This window comes from Thunnus albacares, chromosome 14 (assembly GCF_914725855.1).
Source record: "Thunnus albacares chromosome 14, fThuAlb1.1, whole genome shotgun sequence".
NCBI lineage: Eukaryota > Metazoa > Chordata > Actinopteri > Scombriformes > Scombridae > Thunnus > Thunnus albacares.
Genome location: NC_058119.1, coordinates 1,475,330 through 1,497,309, shown reverse-complemented (window position 1 = coordinate 1,497,309; position 21,980 = coordinate 1,475,330). Strand labels below are relative to the sequence as shown.

Below are 21,980 nucleotides of genomic sequence, written 5' to 3'. Positions count from 1 at the left end.
CAGCAGCATCTTTCCCTCGATCTGAGAGGCACCATATTCATATTTGTTGACAAGTCCAACTGCTCCACCCACCTGATTTATTGAATTTGATCACAGTTTGATCACCTGTGGGTCATTAATGCAGCAATACATTTACTGGAGCTCCCTTGACATGTAGAAATCCTCAAGCCAAACATGTCATGTTTACTGCAGATTGGACAATGTATATGTGGAGCTAGAGAACAACCACTAATCATATGTCATGCTGCTGTACATCATGTGGAGACCACACCATATAAATTTCATGTAAATCGGACTATGTTTCTCATATAAGGCTGACTTCCTGTTGTCAGTAGGTGGCGCTATGACTATGACTCAATATGGGCGTGTATATGTCTTCAGGCCTGGACTCTTATCCAGTATGTGAAAAGCATGTGAGATGACTGGGAGAAGCCAGCTTGCCTGCTGTTACTGTAACATTTGTGAGGGTGGCAGCAGAGGACCATTTATATCATGATATTTATGCCCTTGTAAAAAAAACTGTTTTATAATTTACGGGTTGGAGCTGCTACTTACTTGTAATCTGTAACTCCAGGATGTTGTATCACCTTTTTGCATTCTTCAGGGGTTGAAAACAGCAGAGCACTGATTTTGTTTGTTTTTTTTCTGATGAGATTTGTTTCTATTTCAGCCAGTTTCCTATCATTTCACACTGTGACATCATGTTGGGAGTGGTTACAGTTTTAATAGCGCACAATTTTGACCACACGCTTATGTGATGGTCGGTGTGATGGGAGGTGAAACAGGCTTGAAACTTTAATCCATAGCCAGAGAAACACTGCTTTTCACCTTTTCAGGTTTTTTTTCTCATTTATTTTTTTCATTCTAATCTTACAAGTTGTAGTCTATGAAGAAAATAATTCAGTTCATTTGTTTTCATTTTTATAGTAACATATTTTATCAAAAATTTAAAATGTTGAGGAATTTTATCAAAAATAGAGTAACATCCCTTTAAAACAGTGTATGCACTGTATAGCTTATACTGAAGCCTTGGGCCACATAATTGGTCAAAGTTAATGCCTGAAAGATCATTTTCATAATAGTACATTTCTCTTTTCTTTCTTGGGGTTGCAATTTGGAATTCCTGTATTTTTACACACTTTTTGTATAGACTTGTATAGACTTTTTGTATCTAGACACCTTTTCTTCTTCCTATCTTAGATTTTGTCTTTCTTGTTACTTGTGCCCTTGTTTCTCTCCTTCTTGTGCTCCTGTACCACTGTACTACATATGAAGAATTGTATTAGCACCAAAGTGTGTCTTAACCACCTTCCTGACTGAAATCGTCTCTTTTTTTTCTGTTTTTTTTTTTTTTTTGTATGTAATAAATAATTTTTCACAAAAATTAAGGTGGGTAATATAAAGAACAAAAATCTTTATGTAGACATCCTAATATTTACTACTTACTATATTTACTGTCTTTATCATTTTAGTTGATCTTATTTGCATGACTTACCAGTAAGTCTTCACAGAGATTCTGTTATGGCATGCTCTTTCACTTTGACCCTTGGGTCACTAGGGGGCAGTGCAATGCAATATGGGGAGGAAGTGGCCTGAATCTTTTTATACATACTCTCCATTAGCTATGATGACTTACAAAAGATACATTACAGTTTTTTACGATTGCTTACACACTAAAATTAACTAACACAGTTAGTGAAGGAGCAAAACCTCAGCTCAGATCTGCACAACTATAAGTACGTTCTCAGCTTCACACTTTTTGCAAAACACTAAACACACTTCTCCACATTACACAGAAATCTAACATGATGTCACTACTTTGCCATTTCAAGGCATTGCCTTTCAAAATACCACACCTATAAACCAACTGATTAAACATGGCCGTCAAGTGTACAGAAACTGAGGTGCTTAACTGTAAACTCACCAATCAGGGGTAAGCTTTATAAAAAGGCATCAGGTGAGTGTACCTGTCTTCAACAAAAATGGAAGGCAACATTGCAATAAGAGGAAGAGGAGGAGGGAGAGTGAGGATGAGAGGGGGGAGCCCGCAGAGGAAGAGGGGTAAGGAGAGGAAGAGGTAGAGGTAGACCTGGAGGAAGACAATGAGAGAGGCCGGACAGATAGTTCAGCCCATCCTCAGCAGATATACTGTTGCAACAGTTATTTGGACATTTTGACAAGAGCACAGGTGAAAAACAACTTTTCTCTACCTTCTAAAGTAAAATCAGTACAATTCACTGCATTCCATGTTTGAAACAATGCCTTGTACACTGTCCTGTGACATTTTACATGTAATTTGATTGGTCTACATAGGATTGAGTGTCTAGAACATCAAGGATGAAGGGGACCATATTCTCAGAGGAACACGAGAGAGCTATTGTAAACATGGTTTTGGCCAATAATGCGATACACCTCAGAGAAATTCAAACAAACATCCTCAGTGACCACACATTCTATTTGGAATATGTTCTGTTCTGATTTTCAGTGCAAAATGCAACCTTTGGAAATGCATAGATGTATTGACTGATGTTACAATGTGGAGAGAAATGAATCATAATTACAATAAAGTCTCTGAAGCCATAAGAAAATAGAACCTCCCTTTTCCCAACAGACACAGACTCACCACCAGTCTTGATTTCATCGGTGTGCAGTACTGGTCTTGTGTGTTGTGTTTGGTCGATATATTCATGTACTTTAATAATATCTCTGAAAAAATCAAACTCAAAAAATCAAAGTGAGACTATATCATTAGAAAAGTAGAAATGTTAGAAGTAGAGATGTTTTAGGTTGAGCACAGCAGTTTGTAAGTGGTTCAAACAATCAGTTCATATGAGCCATGTGTGTGCCATACCGTGACAAAATGGGGTTTTTATGAATTATTACATAGTTTTGAATGAAGTGTTTCATTTTGCAAAAGATATGAGGTGTTCTGCTACTTGTATGTGTGGTTGCATGAATTGTGATTAGTGTTTTGACAAAATGAACTCTGTTTTCAAAATCATGCTTAAGCAGTCATAAAAAACTGTAATCCACAATGATCCAGCTCTTTCCTAAGGGTCTGGGCCCGACCCAAGGCAGGGGTGATTCGTGATGCTTATTACTTCAAACAGGAAACAGGAAAACTTGGAACCAGACAGCCCTCTGACCATCTGATTATTACATATTTATTTGAGGTTTTCTCTTTAATTTTCTCTTGCACAATATCAACACACAAACATGAACACTACTTACCTGTGCTGATCAGAGAGTATGTCAGCCAAATTGTTATTATATTGCAGAAGTGTGGACTCAAGTGGACATAAGACAATTGAGTCAGCCTTGAGTCATGAATCCGATGACTTAAGAGTTGACTTGACGAAATGAAACATCATTTGCAACTGGATTTTGGCACCAGTGGCTGATGACGACACCTGGACTTTAGCCTTCTGACTTGGAATGAGTTATAAAAAAGAATGTCACCTATACTTTGAATCAAGTGGACAGTAGCCATGTTGCAGAGCAGGAGGTAAAGTTGTGTTTGTCATTGTAGACCAGCAGACTGAAAAAACAGACAAACATACAAAAGCACACGCATATCTTTAACATAATGTACCTTTAAAATATTTTTTAAAACCCACTGAGTCTTTATAGGTATGATTGGAAAAAATAATTTGCTACCATTAATCAGACTGACTCATGATGACTCATGATATTTGTACCTGTGCACAGGTGCTGACATGAGCTACCACCGTTCTTACTCACACCTATTTCTGAAGACTAGTGATAACAAGACCGTGACTCATGACATGAACTCAGGAGAGAAGTTTCTGGATTTACGGCTCACTTGTTTGCAATGTTATTAGATTATATTGAATGTTTCTAATAAAGTAATTTGTTCACACTGATACATACTTTTAGGGACCACGGGCCAGTAGAGTGTCAATCTGGGATAAACAGCAGTGAAGCTGGTATGGTAAACTCATTTACTCAGCAGATGTGTCAAGCTCGTCATGTCTTTAAAAATAAAAGCATCACTGTTAAGCAGAAGTGAATCGCACAGAATGCACCTTAGTGTGGTTTATTTTGAAGTATTTGACCGGAAGCTGCGTATTATGTGTACCTTGACACAGAGCACTCGCTGACTCTTCTTTGCCACGTTTCACTAAATGACGTAATCTCTCTGAGGGCTTGACAGGTTGCTGTTTGCGGTAACGACACACTTACCGAGAGGGAGACATCCATACACATCCCCTGTTTATCCGCTGACGGGTTACGGCTAGAGAACGAGTTAACAGTCTCTTCTAAAAGACCAGGCATCTGTAAAATCAAGCCGCGCACTTTGTGTTACTACTGCCTCGGCTAACCAGCTGGCTAATGTTAGCTGTTTCCTGGTCGGAGTTGCAGCCATTTTGGATTTTTACTGAGCAGCAACCAGCCGGCCGTGTTTCTGGTTCTGGTTCAGTTTCTGGGAGCAGTGTTAGCTAGACAGCGCTGTTTATTTGCAGACACGGGACAAGAGACATTTCACGACACGGGATACCCTATACAACGAGTCAACAATGAATCCTGAATAGTAAGTATCATTATAAAGACCACTGTGTTAGATTCTCACCAGCTAGCTGAGGTTAGCCATGGGCTAACAGGTAAGTCAGCTATTGGCAAATAACTTAATATTAGCAGTTGAGCTAAGTTAGCAGCTAACGTCAGCTGACATTAGCCTCATGCCTGCCTGAGATAACTTGCTGTGAACATTTTCTCGGGATATTGGTGGTATGTTGGTGTTGAACAGAAATCAGTCGATAGCTGTGTTTTAATAAACTACGAAGCGTACATTCAGTCCTCTGAGGAACATTGTTAGCCAGCTGTTAGCCAGCTGTTGGGCAGCGGCACAGATGTAAATACAGGACAAAGGTGCCTTGCTGACTGCTAACGCTACCTGTATCCGTTATTGCGAGTCTGTCTTTGTGCGGAACTGTTAGTCTATTTATATTATCAGCGGTAGCAGCTAGAATTGACCTATTGAATTCATAAAATTATAATGGATACGACTTAACTACAATGGCTTCCTTCATCAGAAATGTTGATCGATGACATTTGTAACGTTTGGTTGGTGGTTATGGTTCAGTGTTGTGGGTTTATTTGATAGCCCACTGATATCCTCGCTACTGTCAGCAAACAGATACTGAAGCGGCAGTGACCCGTTGTTTACGGCCAGGTAACCGGTTTTACGCATTACCTGAAGTTGAGCATGACTCAGTTTTCAGTCATATTGTTGTCCTGTAGAGCTGAAGCAGCCCCTCCAGTCTCAGTCATGTGTAGGTCACATGCCACAGGACAAGCCCACGATTTCACCACAGCAGTGTTGAGCAATCACTTACTTTAGCTTTCTGTCTTTCTGTGGCTCTCCATTCATAAATTGATGAGTGGACTGTAGTTATGAGTACAATTTTCCCTGATTTGGCAAGCTGTTTCACAGTGTTGTTCTTTAAGCTAAAAAAATGATCTTGTCGTTAATCTATTATAGACATTGATATTTGATCCCCATATTCCTCTGTAGACTGTTAATCATGTATTAATGATTCACCTCCTTGGTACAGACAAGATACCCCTAGGCGAGGTCCAAAACCTTCTTACTCCATGAGAGTCAATGGTAAAATGAAAAGGAGGCATCTTTATCCACATTACAGTTTAGAGCACAGTTCTTTACGCTGAATACCACACTTGAATTTGAAATGATGAGCAAGCAATTATGTGTCTGTATGCATTTCTAAATTGCACAGCTTGACTTTTGATCAGTGGCGTATTTGGGATACTGTGGTGAATAGTTACGAGCGTGATGGTAATTGGAATTTGCATGTAGGACTTTGTTCAGACTATAGGCAAATCAAATTTGTTTTTCAAATCAGATCTATAAGACAGACTATCTGTACTGTTATTTGCAAGTGATCATATTGGATTTGTGTGTCCAGACATCACCGACTTATCTGCATAGGTTGCTATGGTAACGTCATAGGCATCAGTAACTATGTACGCCGGTGATGCGGCTTTCCAACGTGGAAGCATGAGAAATGTGTTGAGTAGTGAGCCGTCAGCCTTGCACAGGGACAGCCATTGTCCCCAGTCATAGGCTTAACGAAGGGGGCATGACTGGAATCTATTACAATGAGAAGAAGAGGAACTGGAGACGGTTTAGGGAGGCAGGATAAGACTTCCCGGCTCAGCTGATGTGTGAGAATAAAGTTGCACATTACTGCTGTTCCTCTGCTGGTGATGCATATCAGTAGGGTTTTTTTTTTTTTGCCACATTGTGATTGTTAGTTATAATAGATTGACTGACACGAGTCATTCAGGTCAGGTTGCGTGTGTGAATAAGGTAGAATATTAAGTTTCCATGCTGGGATCTATTTGTAACCAGGACACCCGCATTCCATGTAAACAGGGAGTTGCACATTATTCTTCCACCATCACAAGAGGTCCTCACTCAGGACTTCACTCCTGGAGACCATAATTTGTAGGAGAAGTCCTAGAGATGGAGAGAAAAAACAGTGTTGTTTTAGGATTCTTTTATCAGAGTGTAGAGCTGCAGAGGACAGTTAGACACAGAAAAAGCCTGAACACTTGACAAACCAAATATTAGACAGGTATAGTAACCTGTGTGTACATTGCGTCGATACTCTGTGTGTGTTTTTGGGAGGTTAAGTATTATCATTATATTGCCTAATTTGATATGGGTGTAAGTGAAGCAGGATGTAGTTTAGACCTGTTTGCAGGCTGTAGGCTGCTTATGCTTGCCTTGCTGCAAGATGTGTTTTAAGTGGGTCATTGGGTTGGTTCATCTGAATGTAATTCAGAATGCCCTGCCCTTAATATGGTAGTTGTCCTGTGCGTGAACAGTGCTCTCACAGAAGGAAAAGTGAGCAGCTCTCCTCTCACAGTAGAATACAATGTCAGACTCTGTAATCCCAAACTTTCAGTCCCAGAAACAAAAAGCTCGGGCTTCCATGGCATCTCAACAACTGTGAATATGAAGCATATTAGACTGGTTATGGATTGAAAAGCATGCTGTCTGAGACATCATTTTTTGCTCAAAATCCCACACAGTTGTGTGACTCATCTTTAGACAATGTCAGAGGGTTTTTTGTTGGTAACAATTTTGAAACAATCAGCAAATTAAATGAAGTTTAGTTCTTTTTTTCCTCTCTTGCTGACTCATCACAAAAAGAGTAGACAGGAAGTGGGCAACGCAACTGTTTATTGAAACAAAAACATTTAACAAATGTCCCATTCTGTATCCTAATATTGATAGTAGAAATAACTAGCCCTTGTGTTTGGGTCTCTGGGAAGTACCTCAGGAGGAGCAAGGAGCTCTGATCCAGGAACCAAAACTGAAAACTACTGTAGACCATGTGATTAAAAACCAAGGTGAATTCCTACTTAAACATGGATTAGACTAAACTGAGAACCGGAGCACAGAGGTACAATATGTGGTCAAGAAAAGAGAACCTCTCCACTCCTCCTGCTTTGCTTCATGTGTCCAATCACATGATCTGCTGGCTTCCTGCACGTCCTTCTGAAAATATGGCTGAGCTCAGCAGTGTTCATTGTCCTGACGGTTTCTTTTTCTTGTAAAATGCGAACCTTTCACCCATGATGCCAAATGATGTAATGACACTATCAGACACTACGACCCATCAGCATATTAGTGTCTAACTGAAATGGACATTAGATCAAAGAACTAGAAGGTTTTAGACTGAAGTGGACCCATCACTGACTTGTGTGTTCTCAGGCTCTCACTATGGCAGCTATTTATGAAGTCAAATGGGTAATCTATTACTTTGCTAACCCATACCCTTACCTTGCAGTGACTATTTATTCAAGCTGCTCCTGATTGGTGACTCTGGTGTTGGAAAGTCTTGCCTTCTTCTCCGATTTGCAGTAAGTTTCCCCAAAATGTATGATGTTACAGTCTATGTATGTGTTGTTTGTGTTGTGTAACAGGCTTGAATGTATAGTTCTGTACAAATGCAAGAATGTTAATAAAAAAAAACATCTCTATCTTCCCTCTAAGCAGGCAGCAGTCACTATTCAACAGTATATTTTCACTATCTTAACTGGGTTTATTATTACCTGAATAAGAAACTATTCAAGTTATTGTTCACAGGATATGATGCTCACACGAGCAAACTGTAACACATTCATTCACCTGTTGGTATACTATTGAAACCTCCAGTCTATTTTCCACTAGTGTTAGTAATGACCGATGGTGCTGTTCATGTGTGTGTGCACAGTGAAGCAGGAAGTGAACAGGATGTGTGAGCCGTCTTAACTCTGACTCTGTTTCTCTCTCCAGGATGACACATACACAGAAAGTTACATTAGCACTATTGGTGTGGACTTCAAAATACGAACCATAGAACTAGATGGAAAGACCATTAAACTTCAGATTGTAAGTAACTTCTGGTTTCAGTTTTACTTTTAAGTTCTTTCATATTAGTGCCCTTCAGTAACATTGGCTCACCCAGAATGCCACATTTACAGGAGAAGGAGAACATATTTTCCCTTCTAAACATTAAAGGATCAGTCTGGTGATATTCTATAGTTTTCTTATTATCAACTAATCCCAGGAAGAAACCAAACCAAACCTTAATCAGTATGTGGCTGTCATCTCCAAGCCCAAAATATGTAAATCTTGTATTCATGGTGAGGAAGGAACATGTCATTGATGTGTGTTTAGACAACAGTGGAGCTCTACGGCACAGAGGAATGAGATATATCTGGCTTTGATACACACACACAATACTTATTGTTAGATTAATTCATTGTTGGTTTGAGTCATTAAGGATTTGTTGACAATAACAAAAACATAGAATATCACCAGACGTCTCCTTTGGAACAAAAAGGAATGCGCATGTAAAGAGAGTAGACACATGTGATGAACTATGAATGCTGCTGTTGTTATTGTGGCTCTCGGTGGAGAATTTGAACATCCCAGGAGACTTTAAGACTCTCACAAGAATAAAATTGTGTTAGGAAGCACTTAATACTTGAATTTGTGTTTGTCCAATGGTCAAATTTAAAGATATTTAATATCAAAGGGTGTTCCTTTTGTCTTCCTCAATGTAAGCACACAGCAAGTCATCACCTCCCTCTTTTTTCCTTTGACAGTGGGATACAGCGGGTCAGGAGAGGTTTCGTACAATCACGTCTAGCTACTACAGAGGTGCTCATGGTATCATCGTAGTGTACGACGTCACAGACCAGGTCAGTGTAACAACACACCATCTCCTGACCATTCAAACTCTGTGTTTAATACATTTCTACACTAGCAGATGAGATTTTGTCACAGGAACCTCATATGGGAAGACATGGTCATTTGTTTATTGAACTAGGTTGAACTTCCTACCATCTAAATTGGGGTTTGACATTGAAATTCAGTGAAACAAACCATTCCTGGGTTTGTTTGGGGCTCCCTGGATCCCTGTTAAATAGTTTAGCAGCCCTCAGAGAAGAGGATTCTACTTGTTGTTTTCACTTATAGCTGGGTGGGGTGGAGTACAGAGTTAGACTGCAATTAGGGATGTCAGTTTCGGTTACTTTCCATAGACCGACACCCAATAACTGGTAACTAACCAGTTCATTGTTAAGAGAGGTGTGATGTAGCTTTTGTTTGGGAGAGCTGTCTAGCAGTTGGTGGTCAGAACTAGCTTGACTGCCCTGCTTGGCTTGACTTTTGGCTCATCCTTCTTCAAAGTGTTTTCAATGTGTTTAGTCACAAAAGCTCTCGATGGCATAATGTCCTCAGGCTTGAGTTACCGAACTAGCTCTTTCAATCCTTCACCCTCTACCTCACTGATTGGCAGGATATGGGTCTCAATCATTCAGCACACCAACTGGGTTATGGCCTAATAACAAAGTAACACCTACGTTGTTAATACAGATACGCCGTGACGTCTTTCAGAGCACACAAACACAGTAAACACACACCGTTACCTGCCTCCATTGCTGTTAAACCGGAGACACTGCAGCTACACCTTATTTTTTATACAGTCTATTGACTACACACTGCAAAGCATGGCTATGCTAATGATGCTAGTCATGCTAACTAGCTGCTTGCTGCCATGCAGGCCGGTAAAATGGATCTGTCACATCTCTTTGTATCTGCGGGTTGGTGCTCCTGTCAGTATTGGAGCGTCTGTTTGAAAGGCTTCAGTCTGGAAATGTGTGTTTTTAAAACTTATTTCGGGGCTGTGCTCACTCTCAGTCCCACAAGGTACCAAAATTTGGCACCGATTGAACATGAAGTAACAAGTTCGGTACCCAACCCTGGTATGCATGCGTAACCAGTCAAAAATATTCTAAGTGGTTAACCGTTGACATCCCTAACTGCAATAATAAGTGTTTAAGACCTTACTCAAATCACTGCTGTCTGGTCTGTGATGAGGAGAAATCAGTCTGTCCTCCACTAATGGAAGAATGAAACTCTCACTGAATGATTCTGAATGCGGGTCAAACAGATTTGATTCAGGGGTAAACAACAAAAAATGTTCATGTTTTAGATGGCTGAAACATTATCTACTGTTAGCATCTATTGTTTGGTTTATATTTGGTCAGGAATACATCTGTTTTTAAGGTCGGCCTCTAGCTTCCATCTTTTAGGTTTTCACAAAAAATGCATCTGGTTTCCAGTAGCTGGATGTTGCTTGGCACCAGGAGATTGTTTAATAAGTGGTGGTGGTGAAATGAGAGGTGGGTCTTCCTGGAAGCAGTGTTGGTGATGAAAAAGTTCAGTTAAAACAGCAGTCTAAACAGTTCCATGTTTTGTTCTTCAGGCTCTGTGCTTCAGCACATGATGTAAATAAAGTCATGGATACTACATGAAAGTGCCAAGTCTCAGATTTCATTTGAGCAGGTGGTTTAATATAGAAAGACTGTGTGGGAGATATAATATTTTTAAAACATAGTGCTTAGGGCTTCAAAAGTAATTGGACACTTGGTTACTAAATGTTTGTTGGGTAGCTGTGTGTTGTTCCAACATAAGTTCAGCATAAAAGAGCTGAAACGTGGCTCAGAGATGATAGTTGTCATTTAGATTGAGGTGGAGTTGTCTGTCAATATGAGGAGTAAAGAGGTGACCATGCACGTGAAGAAGATAATAATGAGGCTAAAAAAAAAAAGCTCAAATCTATCAGAGATATCAAAGGTACTTGGTTTGCCAAAATCATCAGGTGGGTTTGTTTTAAAAATGCAGGTGAACACAGGAAAACTAGAAAAAGGCAAACAAGCTGGTAGACCGAGGAGTCTTGTGGATGATCAGAAGATGATTTGCATGGTGAAGAAAACGCCTTTTGTTGTGATTACACAGCAAGTCAGGAATGGTTTGGACATGATAAGCAGGAGTCTCTGGGAATACTTCATCGCTGCTGAACTTGACTCTCAGTTGATACTTGTCTCAGTAGGCAGATTTTCACCTGTGATGTTGACTAGTTGCAATTGTAAAGCAGGTATTTTCATCCACTCTGCTTTTATAGTTGATGAAAACAGTGATTTTTCTGCTGTGGAACTTTTCCCACATCCTGACATGATTGCCTTGTCTAATACAAGTCTTCATGTAGGATCGATCGCTCCCTCATTACATATTGGAAGCACTGTAAAACGTTCCTGCATCCCTTCATCTATCCACTTCACCTGTGCATGGTTCCAGCTCACAAACCAGAACCAAACATTAAGCTGCTGTGTAGTGTAGTTTTTTTTACAGGAGTTGCTAAAAGTGTTTAATGTTTAAAAAATGTGAACTTAGCTCACTGGCACTGTCAGCGAGTCTTGAGGTTGTTTCACAGTGAGGACCTACCACTGCTGCACATTTGTTGTGTTGAGCTGGTATCAACAGTAACTTAATGCAGCAACATTAGCTTACTGCAACACATGAATAGAGCAGAATAGAAAAGACTGGGGCTGTTTGAGCGACAGAATGACTTTCAATAAATAGTGTGGCGGGCTGATAGAAGTCGCATTAGCATAAATATACAGCCGCCTTGAATGAGTGTGTGTGAAAGCTGCTGCTGTAGTAGATCTTTAACCTCCTGTGCTAATGTTTGTCTGCTTCCTGTCACAGGAGTCCTTCAACAATGTCAAACAGTGGCTACAGGAGATTGACCGCTACGCCAGTGAAAATGTCAACAAGCTATTGGTTGGGAACAAGTGTGACCTGACAACAAAGAAGGTGGTGGATTACACAACAGCAAAGGTAAGGCTCCCAGGCACATAACATGTTGATTATAACCTTTTTATGCTTTTAACAGTTTTTGTATTTGAATTCTTTCCTTATTTTCTTTGCTGTATCCAATTTACTGGCTGGGAGTCAGTAGCTTTTCATTAGTACAACAATAAAGAGATATGGGAGATAACTGACAGATGACTTATTTAAGATGTGTTACTCAAAAAACCTTCTTCTTTAGTGTGATAAACTCAGATAGGTCTCTCTCTAGAGGGCGCCTTTGTAGGGAAACCTGCAGCACAGAGAGAAATGCAAACCATGCCTATTTTGACACCTCCACATCTGATTGTCTGTTTTGGAAAGTAATCACAATTGTGGGATGCTGCCCCCCCAATTCAGATGTGAGAAAATGGTTTTCAGATGCTGATAGAGAGTATGAGAAGCATTTAGTTTGAAGCAGACTGAGGCCTTTACACACCTCCAGCATGTACTGACACACAGAATCCAGGACTCAGGTTACACTCTGGACTTATTCCTCACATGTACACAATAGTACATCCTGTGTTTTTCTCTGCTGTCCCCTTTAATGTCTTGTAATGCTTAGTGTTTCTCTGTTATTTCATGCCCTGTCGCTCAGCACTAGCAAAAACAAAAAAATATGCCTAAACACGGCCATCTCTCCTTACATTGTGTCCAGGAGTTTGCAGACTCTCTGGGTATCCCATTCTTGGAAACTAGCGCCAAGAACGCCACCAATGTGGAGCAGGCCTTCATGACCATGGCTGCTGAAATAAAGAAGAGGATGGGCCCCGGGGCCACAGCCGGCGGAGGGGAGAAACCCAACGTGAAGCTGACCCCTGGCACTACTGTCAAGCCTTCATCAGGAGGATGCTGCTGAGAGAGAGAGAGAGAGAGAGAGAGAAGCCACTTCCACTTTGACCCTCCCTCCCTGCCTCCCCCTCTGCAGGCCTGTCAGCCCGGCCGCCACCCTCCTCTAAACTCCACTGTGTCCCAGCAAAGGCCCACCACAACCAGACAGGACAGGGAAGACATGAGTCACAACGTGTGTATGTGAGAACAAGATGAAGTTGCCTGTATTTGTACTGTACATAATGTAGCCGCACTACCAAAAACAAATAAAGCATCCTTCTTGTCATACTGTCCTGTTATTGATGACAAATTCTACAGATAGGTGATCATTCGACCCGGCCCTGACTCCCCCCCCCATCACCTCCCATCTCAGACCTCTCAGAGACTAATCTTTTATTTGGCCCTCTGAATGCAGATTCATGAGAACGGTCTGTGTGTGTGTGTGTGTGTGTGTGTGTGTGTGTGTGTGTGTGTGTGTATATGTGTGTGTGTATGTGTGTGTTTCTCTGCATTCCTACAGCAGGGTTGGTAATTGAATTTGTTTCATTAAGGTTTCTGTTTGTACGGATCTTTTCTGTCGTTTCTCTTTTCCTTCAATGATTTCTGTTGCTGTTTATATCAGCATGTGTCTGTCGCTCTGTCCCCATTTCAAGGTGTGTTTTTATTTTCTGCACAGCAGTGTGTCTCACTGTCCAGCATCTTTAAGTCTAGTGCAACAGTATATGTACATAAGCATTATGTATATATATATAAGTAAAATCTGATTTGCCAGTTCTGTAGTGCTCAATACATTCTTGGGATAGTCTTGACTCTTTATCTCTGCATTAAATTTGTGGCTGAAGACAACTGTAAGTTTGTTGCTCAACATGTAACACTTCAACTGAAAATAAATATTGTACTACCAGACTGTATGAAATGGAAAGACCTGTCTGCGATTCTTGGTGAGATGTGTAGAAAAGCTGTTTTAATTATTTATTCTACATTCATTTGGCAAATCTACTGCCAGTTACATAGGGTCTGTTTGCAAATTGCTGTGTAATCTCAGTACAGAATTGCATATATAAAATACAATGTTCTTTTGTTTTCATAATAAAGGCAACTGAATTCAGTTTGAAAGGAACTCTGGGACCAGTGTTTGCTGTATGGATAAGAATGTCAGAACAGTGCTCCATTGTACAGCTCAACTATGTGAAGGTCAGGTCACAACACAGCGGCTATAGATGTTGTGTATGTGTGCATACGTTAGCTCGTTAACCTCAATCCTAAACTGCTGGTGTGCAGCCTAGTTTCTACTGAGCACAAGTCAGCAGAATTTACTCAGGAAATCCCTTAAAGTTCCAGTTGAATGTCAGGAGAAAGCGTCTGAGTCAGCACTTCTCTAAAACATGACATCCTAAATGCTGCATGAGACATGTCAGTGGATATAACACTGAGCAGACTTCCCAGAAACCTTCACAAGTGTGGTTCATCCAGAGTTACTGTCTACAGAGAAAATCCCAGTCAGTGAAACCTGGACTGATACCTGCATTTAGAATAAACCTTTAGTAAAATTGAAAGTGCATTTCATACTCAAAGTCATGTAATTGCTTGTTAATTTATAGGAGAAATAGATTGATTTTTAGCATCCTTTACTAAAGTAAAAATAGCAATACTACAAAAGTAATAGTACCCACAATGCAGCAGAATGGCCCCTGTCAGAGTGTTAAAAGATAATATCTTCCATTATTTGCTGATGTAGTAACATGTAAGCAGTATTTTGACATATGTGCTGGAGGTGGAGCTACATTTTATATGCTGTTGGGAACCACCAACTCCAGCTGTCATAAAAATGTAGTGGAGTGGAAGTATACAGTAGCATAAAGTAAAATACAAGAACTTGAGTGTATAAACTATACTATAGTACAGTAAATGTACTTACATTCCATCAGTAGTTAAAACAGAGAAGGGAAGAACAAAGTAAAAAGGTGAAAAGGGCAAGGCAGGAGCAACGGGAGAAAGGAGGTACAGAAGAGGAAAAGGAAAGAGAACAAAAGGAAGAAAGTGTGAGAGATAAAGAGGAGAAAGGACTAAAATAATGGGAAGGAAAAATAGATAAGGGAGCAAAGAATAGAATGGAAGAAAGAGGGAAATATGAAAGATGTACAAAAGGACAAGAGATAGATGAAGGGAGGAAGAAAATGGGAGGGAAAAAGAAGAAGAAATTAGAGGAGTGTGTGATTCATCCCAAAAGAATCTGTCTGCAGCCTGCGAGACTATAAGTTACGCCCACTTCAAGTTACCCCCACTTCTTTCTTAAAGGTGTATGACCCTCTGAGGGCATCCTGCCTTTCACCTGTCTCTCATTGTTTTCTTTGATTTGTTCAAATCTATTTTAATGAGCTACAATGACGAAAAAAATACTTTGAAGGAAAAAGTAACTTTGAACAATAAAATATGATGTTCAATGTGCATTAAAAATGCAGAATTTGCATAAAGAATGAAGAGTAGAACTAATTATTGATAGATCAAAACAACCACAACATTAAATTGATACATTTTATAGTTTTTTTTCCTTTATTCATGTGCAGAGGAGGTGATTGTTCATCAAATCATTAAACAAAGGGAAACAGGCTTAAAACAGTCATTTTCGTCCTCTTGTGTCCAGCTCACCAGCTGCCTAAAAGAGATGTGATGAGTTCATGATTGATCAATATAAATAATCTAGCTGGGCTTTTTTTTTTTTTTTTTTTTTTGGATCAAAATGTTGCTGTATGTCATTTTACTACATAGAGTACTGGTGAGTTTAGGTGTCTGCACTCCTAAAATTCTTCTCAGCAGGTGCAAAAGGAAAAAGGCCAAACTGTGCAGAGCGGTGTGCATAGAGCTCCTCCACGGCAGAGTACCAAGTAAATGAAAGTGTTATTTGGCTTAAATGTCCAACTGTCATGGATATCTGGATGAGTCCTCTGTGGACAGCAGGGTACTTTTTACAATCAATAAAGAAGATAAATCTCCATGACTACCACAATTACACACTGAAGTTATTGGCTTTTGCAGTGTATACCTACTTGTGGGCTGTAATAATACATTTACTGCACATGAATGAGTGTACAATTTGTCAGTGTCAATATTGGCAATATTTAAAATGTATGACGAACATGCTCTTCCTGCAACGGCAAAATTATGCAGAGAAGCTCAGGAGGGTAATTAGCCAAAGTATATGTAAATGACTGTCAATGAGGCAAATGTAACCAACTACCATCAGAGAACAGAGTGAAATTTATCTTTATGATTAACTTGCTTGACCAACAGTATCTGCTTTATTCTCTTCAACTCCTTGAACTGATTTCCTTTTAAGTAGCTTCAAACACTATGAAAATGCCACATGTTGTGTTGTATAAAAAGGTCACATTCTGTGTCATGCTGGTTGCAGTCCCAAACTCCAACTTTAACTTATCAAAACCAGCTATAGAAAGAAAGAACCAAAGAACTGGCAGGAAACCAGGAGAACTGGTTCCAGGGTGGCACCAACACTTAGCTGGTCTAGAAGAAAGAACCGCTTACGTCAGGGCCTGAGGGCAGGATAATCGTGACCAACCAAAACCAGAATGCATTGCGTCTCTTCAGACTGTGCAATGGTGGAGATTCTGAGTCATGTTGAGAGAGTTATGCTATTAATATGCTGCAATGTTTTTTCGAGATATGAAGGGGCTGCTGGCAGGTTACACTGTATTTGGTGACCCATCAGATTCTGTGTCAACCTGCCGTGTTGGAAGAAGTACTCAGATGCTTTGCTTAAGTAAAAGTAGCATTAAAATATATCACTCAGCCCAATTTTCTGCAAAATTAGTGTTTTTATTTTAGTACGTCAAGTAAATTTAGCTGGTAGCACTTCTATACTTTTACTTAAGTATGATTTTAAATGCAGGATTTTAAATTGTAATTAAGTATTTTTACATTGTTGTATTGATAGGCTACTTTTACCTAAGTAATGGATCTGACTGCTTCTTCCAACACTGCAGGTCACAGAATCCGATGGGTAACCAAATACGGTGTAACACCAGCTGAGATGCCTGTCAGTCATGTGATAGCGGCAACCAGCATTACGGTGCTTTACCACCACCTCCTATGTTGGGGTGTGAAGTGCTTGAAGTTGGTGTTAGCGAAGCCCATGAAGCCTTTCAGATTCCCCTTCAGTGTTATTCTCTTTAACAGAAATAACACACACACAAACACACACACACCAACCCACAATGAATGTCTGGCCATTTGTCTGTCTCCCATAATTTTTTCAAAGACTTCACTGCATTTCCCTCCACGTCCTCAAATCATTCTATTGTGTAATGAATACAATGATTCTCATACTGATCATTGATTTCTCTGACATCCTAACAAACTCTTGTCCTAAAAAGCCTGGAATCTCCTCTCATCACCCTGCTGCTGAGCGAGCATGGTCTGGATCTTCTCCAGCATGCTTCCTGCCTTTGCCCTAAACTTTAGTGCTTCTAGTCTGGTTACTGTCTTTCTCAACTCTGACGTGGCTTGGGGGAGGATCAGGTTCATTTCTTTACAGGGTGAGGCTAAGTGAGGATAGCTCCTCAAACATGTCTGAGAGAAAATGGCAGAATACACAAAATAGTGCATTCTCCATTTCCCGCTTTACCTGTTAAGTAGTAAGTAAATAAAAACACAATAAAAGTGTTAGTTAAACTTTTATTCCTTGGCCACCCGTCAATTACTTGATTCTTAAAGTTCATTTGACTCTTGAACCTACTTTTTAAAACTAGTGGTATTAGATTTACTGTGTAAAACTGACCTTCTTTGCCTGCCCTTGAACTTCTGCTGTTGTTGATGCTACAGCCAGGTGCTCCATGTGCTGCAGAACAACGTACTGGCCTTCGTCAGTGGCAAGGTCCTTGTCTTGTCCATGCCACAGGAACACTTTGTGGGCTCTGTGGACTGAGGGATCCAGCAGGTTCCCTTGACACTAGACGGTGTGCAAATAACACCAAGCTCTTCTCCGAGACCATAGAGCTCTTGTTTGAATTTTCCACTTAAGTGATGCGTCTTCCATGTCAGATCCAGAAGATCGTACACAACAGACACCTTTGGCTCTTGGTCAGTACTGCCAGCTCTAGCCTGTGCAAGAAACATTTACTTGGTATCTTCTAAACAATTCACTGTCTCTCTCTCTTGTGCCAGCAGAAAACAATGATTCTGTGGTAAGTATTTTCCACTCCAGCACAAACACACATGCACACACATGTTCATGTTCATTTAATGTGGTGTGTTTTCCTCAGTGCCCACTAGATGGCAGTATTAGAGAACACATGGCAACCTGGGTTTTTTTTTTTTAGTAGATTTATGGAAAAAAGAAAGAATTTGGTGTTCTGCAGGTCATTGATTTCGATGTAAACTGGTTAAGATCCTCTCTGATTAATGGCAACATCGGCCATCGGCCTTGACCGGTTGGGTTGAGAGAGAAAGGAGGCTAATATTCATAGAAATATGACTAGTAACAATAACAGCAGGCGTGGTCCCTGCCGACGATAACTGGGGAAGAAACTCTGGGGAAGAAGCCAAATTAGTAATATGTATTAACGATACATGAGTGGTGCATGTTTCCTGTTTAAAACACCACATTTTGTTTAGAAAGAAATTCTTCTATTATCGAGACTGGATGAAAACACACACATGGTCTTTTGTTCACCTTCTGGACAGGAATGAGAACCTGTAGAGGATGTACAGTGGCTATCAGAGTATGGGCGGAGTGGAGTTGGACTGGACCAGGGAGCAGAGCACCATTAATTTAACCTGAGCGAGGAGTGTACTTGAACCATTGACATATATATAAGAACAGATACTTGTACTTGAACAGGTTTCACTCAAACGTGAGCCTCATGCATTTAGCCATGACACTAAATGCATGAGGGTGATAACCTAGTTAGCCTAATATTGTTCTGTTTTCCTTCTGTAGGCCAATTGTCCCTATAATTAGGCTATAGTTCTTTAGATGTGTGCATTACACACACATTTGAGTATTTTTGTTGTATTCCTTTTTATTAAAATCTAAAATAGAGACTATCATCTTTTCCTGTTGTGGTGAATAAATAGCACGAGCTGTCCAGATTATTGAAATAATTTGATTCAAAACACTACAGTTTTTTGGCTGATTAGCAGAAAAAGGGAGTGAATTTGGAGTTTTTTCTCCTGTGAGCAGAGAACGGTAACGCAGTGAAGCAGAGCACAACCATGCTGCCGGGGAGTGGAGTTTCTTTTTACTCAACTCTGCTCACATGCTCTGGTGGCTATGCAAATAAAGTTTGAGCATAATATTTTTTCAATTCAAAATCAATCTTTAATAAATGTAATGTAATGTATGTAAATGTATATCCATCTGCAAGGTGCAGGTATTAAGAATCCAGTCTCCCTGCTCTGCATTTGGGCTCAGTATGGTTGGTGTCTGCATTCATCCTCAGTAGAGGTGTGCAACTTTCTCCCTTTAATTAATGAGACTGAATGGTTTGGCATGTTCAGCTTGTCTTGTTGGCTGGAAGAACAAATGTTGATGTGTGTCAATTAAATCCTAGAGTCACTTCTATGTATATGCACAAAGTTAAAGTGCTTTGTGAAATGCCCATGTAGTTGGCCAATGTTGATAATGTAATACACTAACCCATGGGGCTGGAGCACTGTACATTTAAATATAAGCAGTGCTTCTCTGCCCTTTTCTTAACTATCAGAAGCCGAACACATCACACAGAAATAGAGCAAAATATATACTTTGAGTATTTGTACAAAATTCATTAAGCAGGAGAGGCTTAATGAATATGTTGTAACATTAATACTTTTATTAATATAAAACATAACGTCATCTGGGTGCTACCTCCCTTTTGGTTAAATTTGTTAGTGCCAGCAGGAAGCAATAACCATTATTCAATTTAATCAATGAATCAGTCTCATAACCATAAGTTCTTGTCCCAAACAGTGATTTCTGTTTACTGCAGCTCAAAGAAAACCACAATCATTACTTCTTAGGATAAATGAAGACATTTATTAATAGCTAAACATCTTGGGAATACATGATAAAGCATAAGATACTAGATAAAAAGAATAATAAGGCCTATAAATGATAATAACATAACATAATAAAGAAAATTGTTGAGAGATAGTGGCTTGAAGTGTGTGACTTGAGGCTAACGTCTAGACAATGTCTAGACATCCAGTTTTCATTGATTCAGCTTTCTCAAACCATCTACACTGAAATAAAAGTTTAATACTAAAGCGAACGGAATAAAGTTAAGCAACACTATGTGATCAGATTACTTTCAGAAACGTCTTCAAATATAAATTCAACACAACTCTTACTTCATAGCATAAAAACATTCAATATGACTATTATTTCATAATAAAGGAAAACTTCAACCTGAAATTCCTCAAACATTATATCTTTACATTCCTATTACTTCAGAAAATTATATTATACATATATGTGTGTGTGTGTGTGTGTGTGTGTGTGTGTATAGAAATGACTAATGTATGTTTGTCAAATTAAAATCAATGTTATTTGCGTTCATAAGATCTCTACATGAGATAAAATGTAGAGTCAGTGGTTACAGAACTGAATAGTTTTTAGCAGATTTGATTTTAAACATACTGATGGAACTGAAGTTCTTCATATCATCAGGTAGGGCATTCCACTGACTTGTGGCTTTCACAGAGAAAGCTGACTGCCCAAATGTAGTGTGATGAAATGGTATGGTACAATCTTGTATAGAGGATATTCTAGAGGATCTAATAGAACTTACTGAGCGAGTGTACACAAAGTCACATAATGGAGGAGGAGCCAAACCATTTAAAATTTTATAAACTAGACACAAATTGATTGGTCCCACCCTGGAAATTTACTCTGCAGCATGAAAATGACTCCAAACATCCAGCTAGAGTCATAAAGAACTATCTTCAGCAACAAGAAGAACAAGGAGTCCTGCAACAGATGGTCTGGCCCCCACAGAGCCCTGATCTCAACATCATGGAGTCAGTCTGGGATTAACATGAAGAGACAGAAGTAGCTGAGACGACTAAATCCACAGAAGAACTGTGGCAACTTCTCCATAAACTGTGTACAGGTGTAGCAAGGAGAACTGCTGCTGTTTTAAAGGCAAAGCTGCTCACAGCAAATATTGATTTCATTTACTGTAGGTTTCTTCTGTTTACTGAACTTTGTGTCAAGTTAATTGATGAATAAAAACTATTCATGGCATAATTTTTGAAAGCATCCCTTCAATTTTGGTGCCTAAAACTTTTGTAGAGTACTGTGCATATATGCATATACAGTATATGTATGTACTGTATGTGTATATACACTACGAGTCAAAAGTTTTAGAACACCTCAATTTTTCCAGTTTTTATTGGGGTGTATGTAGTTTAATGTCTCAATGTACAGATTGGAAATAAAGAAATCATGTCATATTTTTAAGTGTATATATAATATCCCCTACATGTCCTGTACACTCTCACTCACACATATACATCTGCACAGGATATTCTGCCAACCTCCTTATCCAGCAGCATCTTCTGTCATCTTCTGTTTTGTACCACACACACACTGCTCTGTTGTTCACTGTCTTTATTTGTAGGTTCTGTCATATCAAATGTATGTTGTGTTCTGTTCAAGTTGATTGTGTATTGCACTGGGAGCCAATGAATTGATCCACATTTGATGTTCTAGTGAGTATTTCTGGCAGCATGACCAACACACCAGCATGTTTCCATATGGAAACATCAGAAGATGTTTTCCCCTCATAATTTACCAATAACCAAAAATGAATCTAAGCTTAAGCCTTTGAAATAATGAGCTAGTCTGACCTGACAGACCTGTCAGTGAAACAAGCTTTCCTTTAAATGTGCAGACCAGACAGGAAAGAATACAGCAAAA

At 39.5% G+C, this 21,980-nt stretch overlaps 1 protein-coding gene across 1 annotated transcript; it reads left to right on the top strand.

Moving 5' to 3' along the window:
* Window positions 1–4,132: 4,132 nt before the first annotated feature.
* LOC122997007 (ras-related protein ORAB-1-like) lies at window positions 4,133–13,985 on the top strand. The gene is made up of 6 exons (XM_044372880.1): window positions 4,133–4,552; window positions 7,842–7,914; window positions 8,330–8,425; window positions 9,145–9,240; window positions 12,092–12,223; window positions 12,891–13,985. The coding sequence occupies exons 1-6, from the start codon at window positions 4,539–4,541 to the stop codon at window positions 13,089–13,091; spliced, it is 612 nt and encodes a 203-aa protein (XP_044228815.1). The 5' UTR covers window positions 4,133–4,538; the 3' UTR covers window positions 13,092–13,985.
* Window positions 13,986–21,980: the final 7,995 nt, after the last annotated feature.

What these genes read in the sequence shown, in the direction of transcription:
- LOC122997007 (XM_044372880.1), top strand. An exon ending in GCCTTCTTCTCCGATTTGCA is followed by an intron (nt 7,915 to 8,329) that starts GTAAGTTTCCCC and finishes TTCTCTCTCCAG; the next exon opens with GATGACACATACACAGAAAG. An exon ending in TGGATTACACAACAGCAAAG is followed by an intron (nt 12,224 to 12,890) that starts GTAAGGCTCCCA and finishes CATTGTGTCCAG; the next exon opens with GAGTTTGCAGACTCTCTGGG.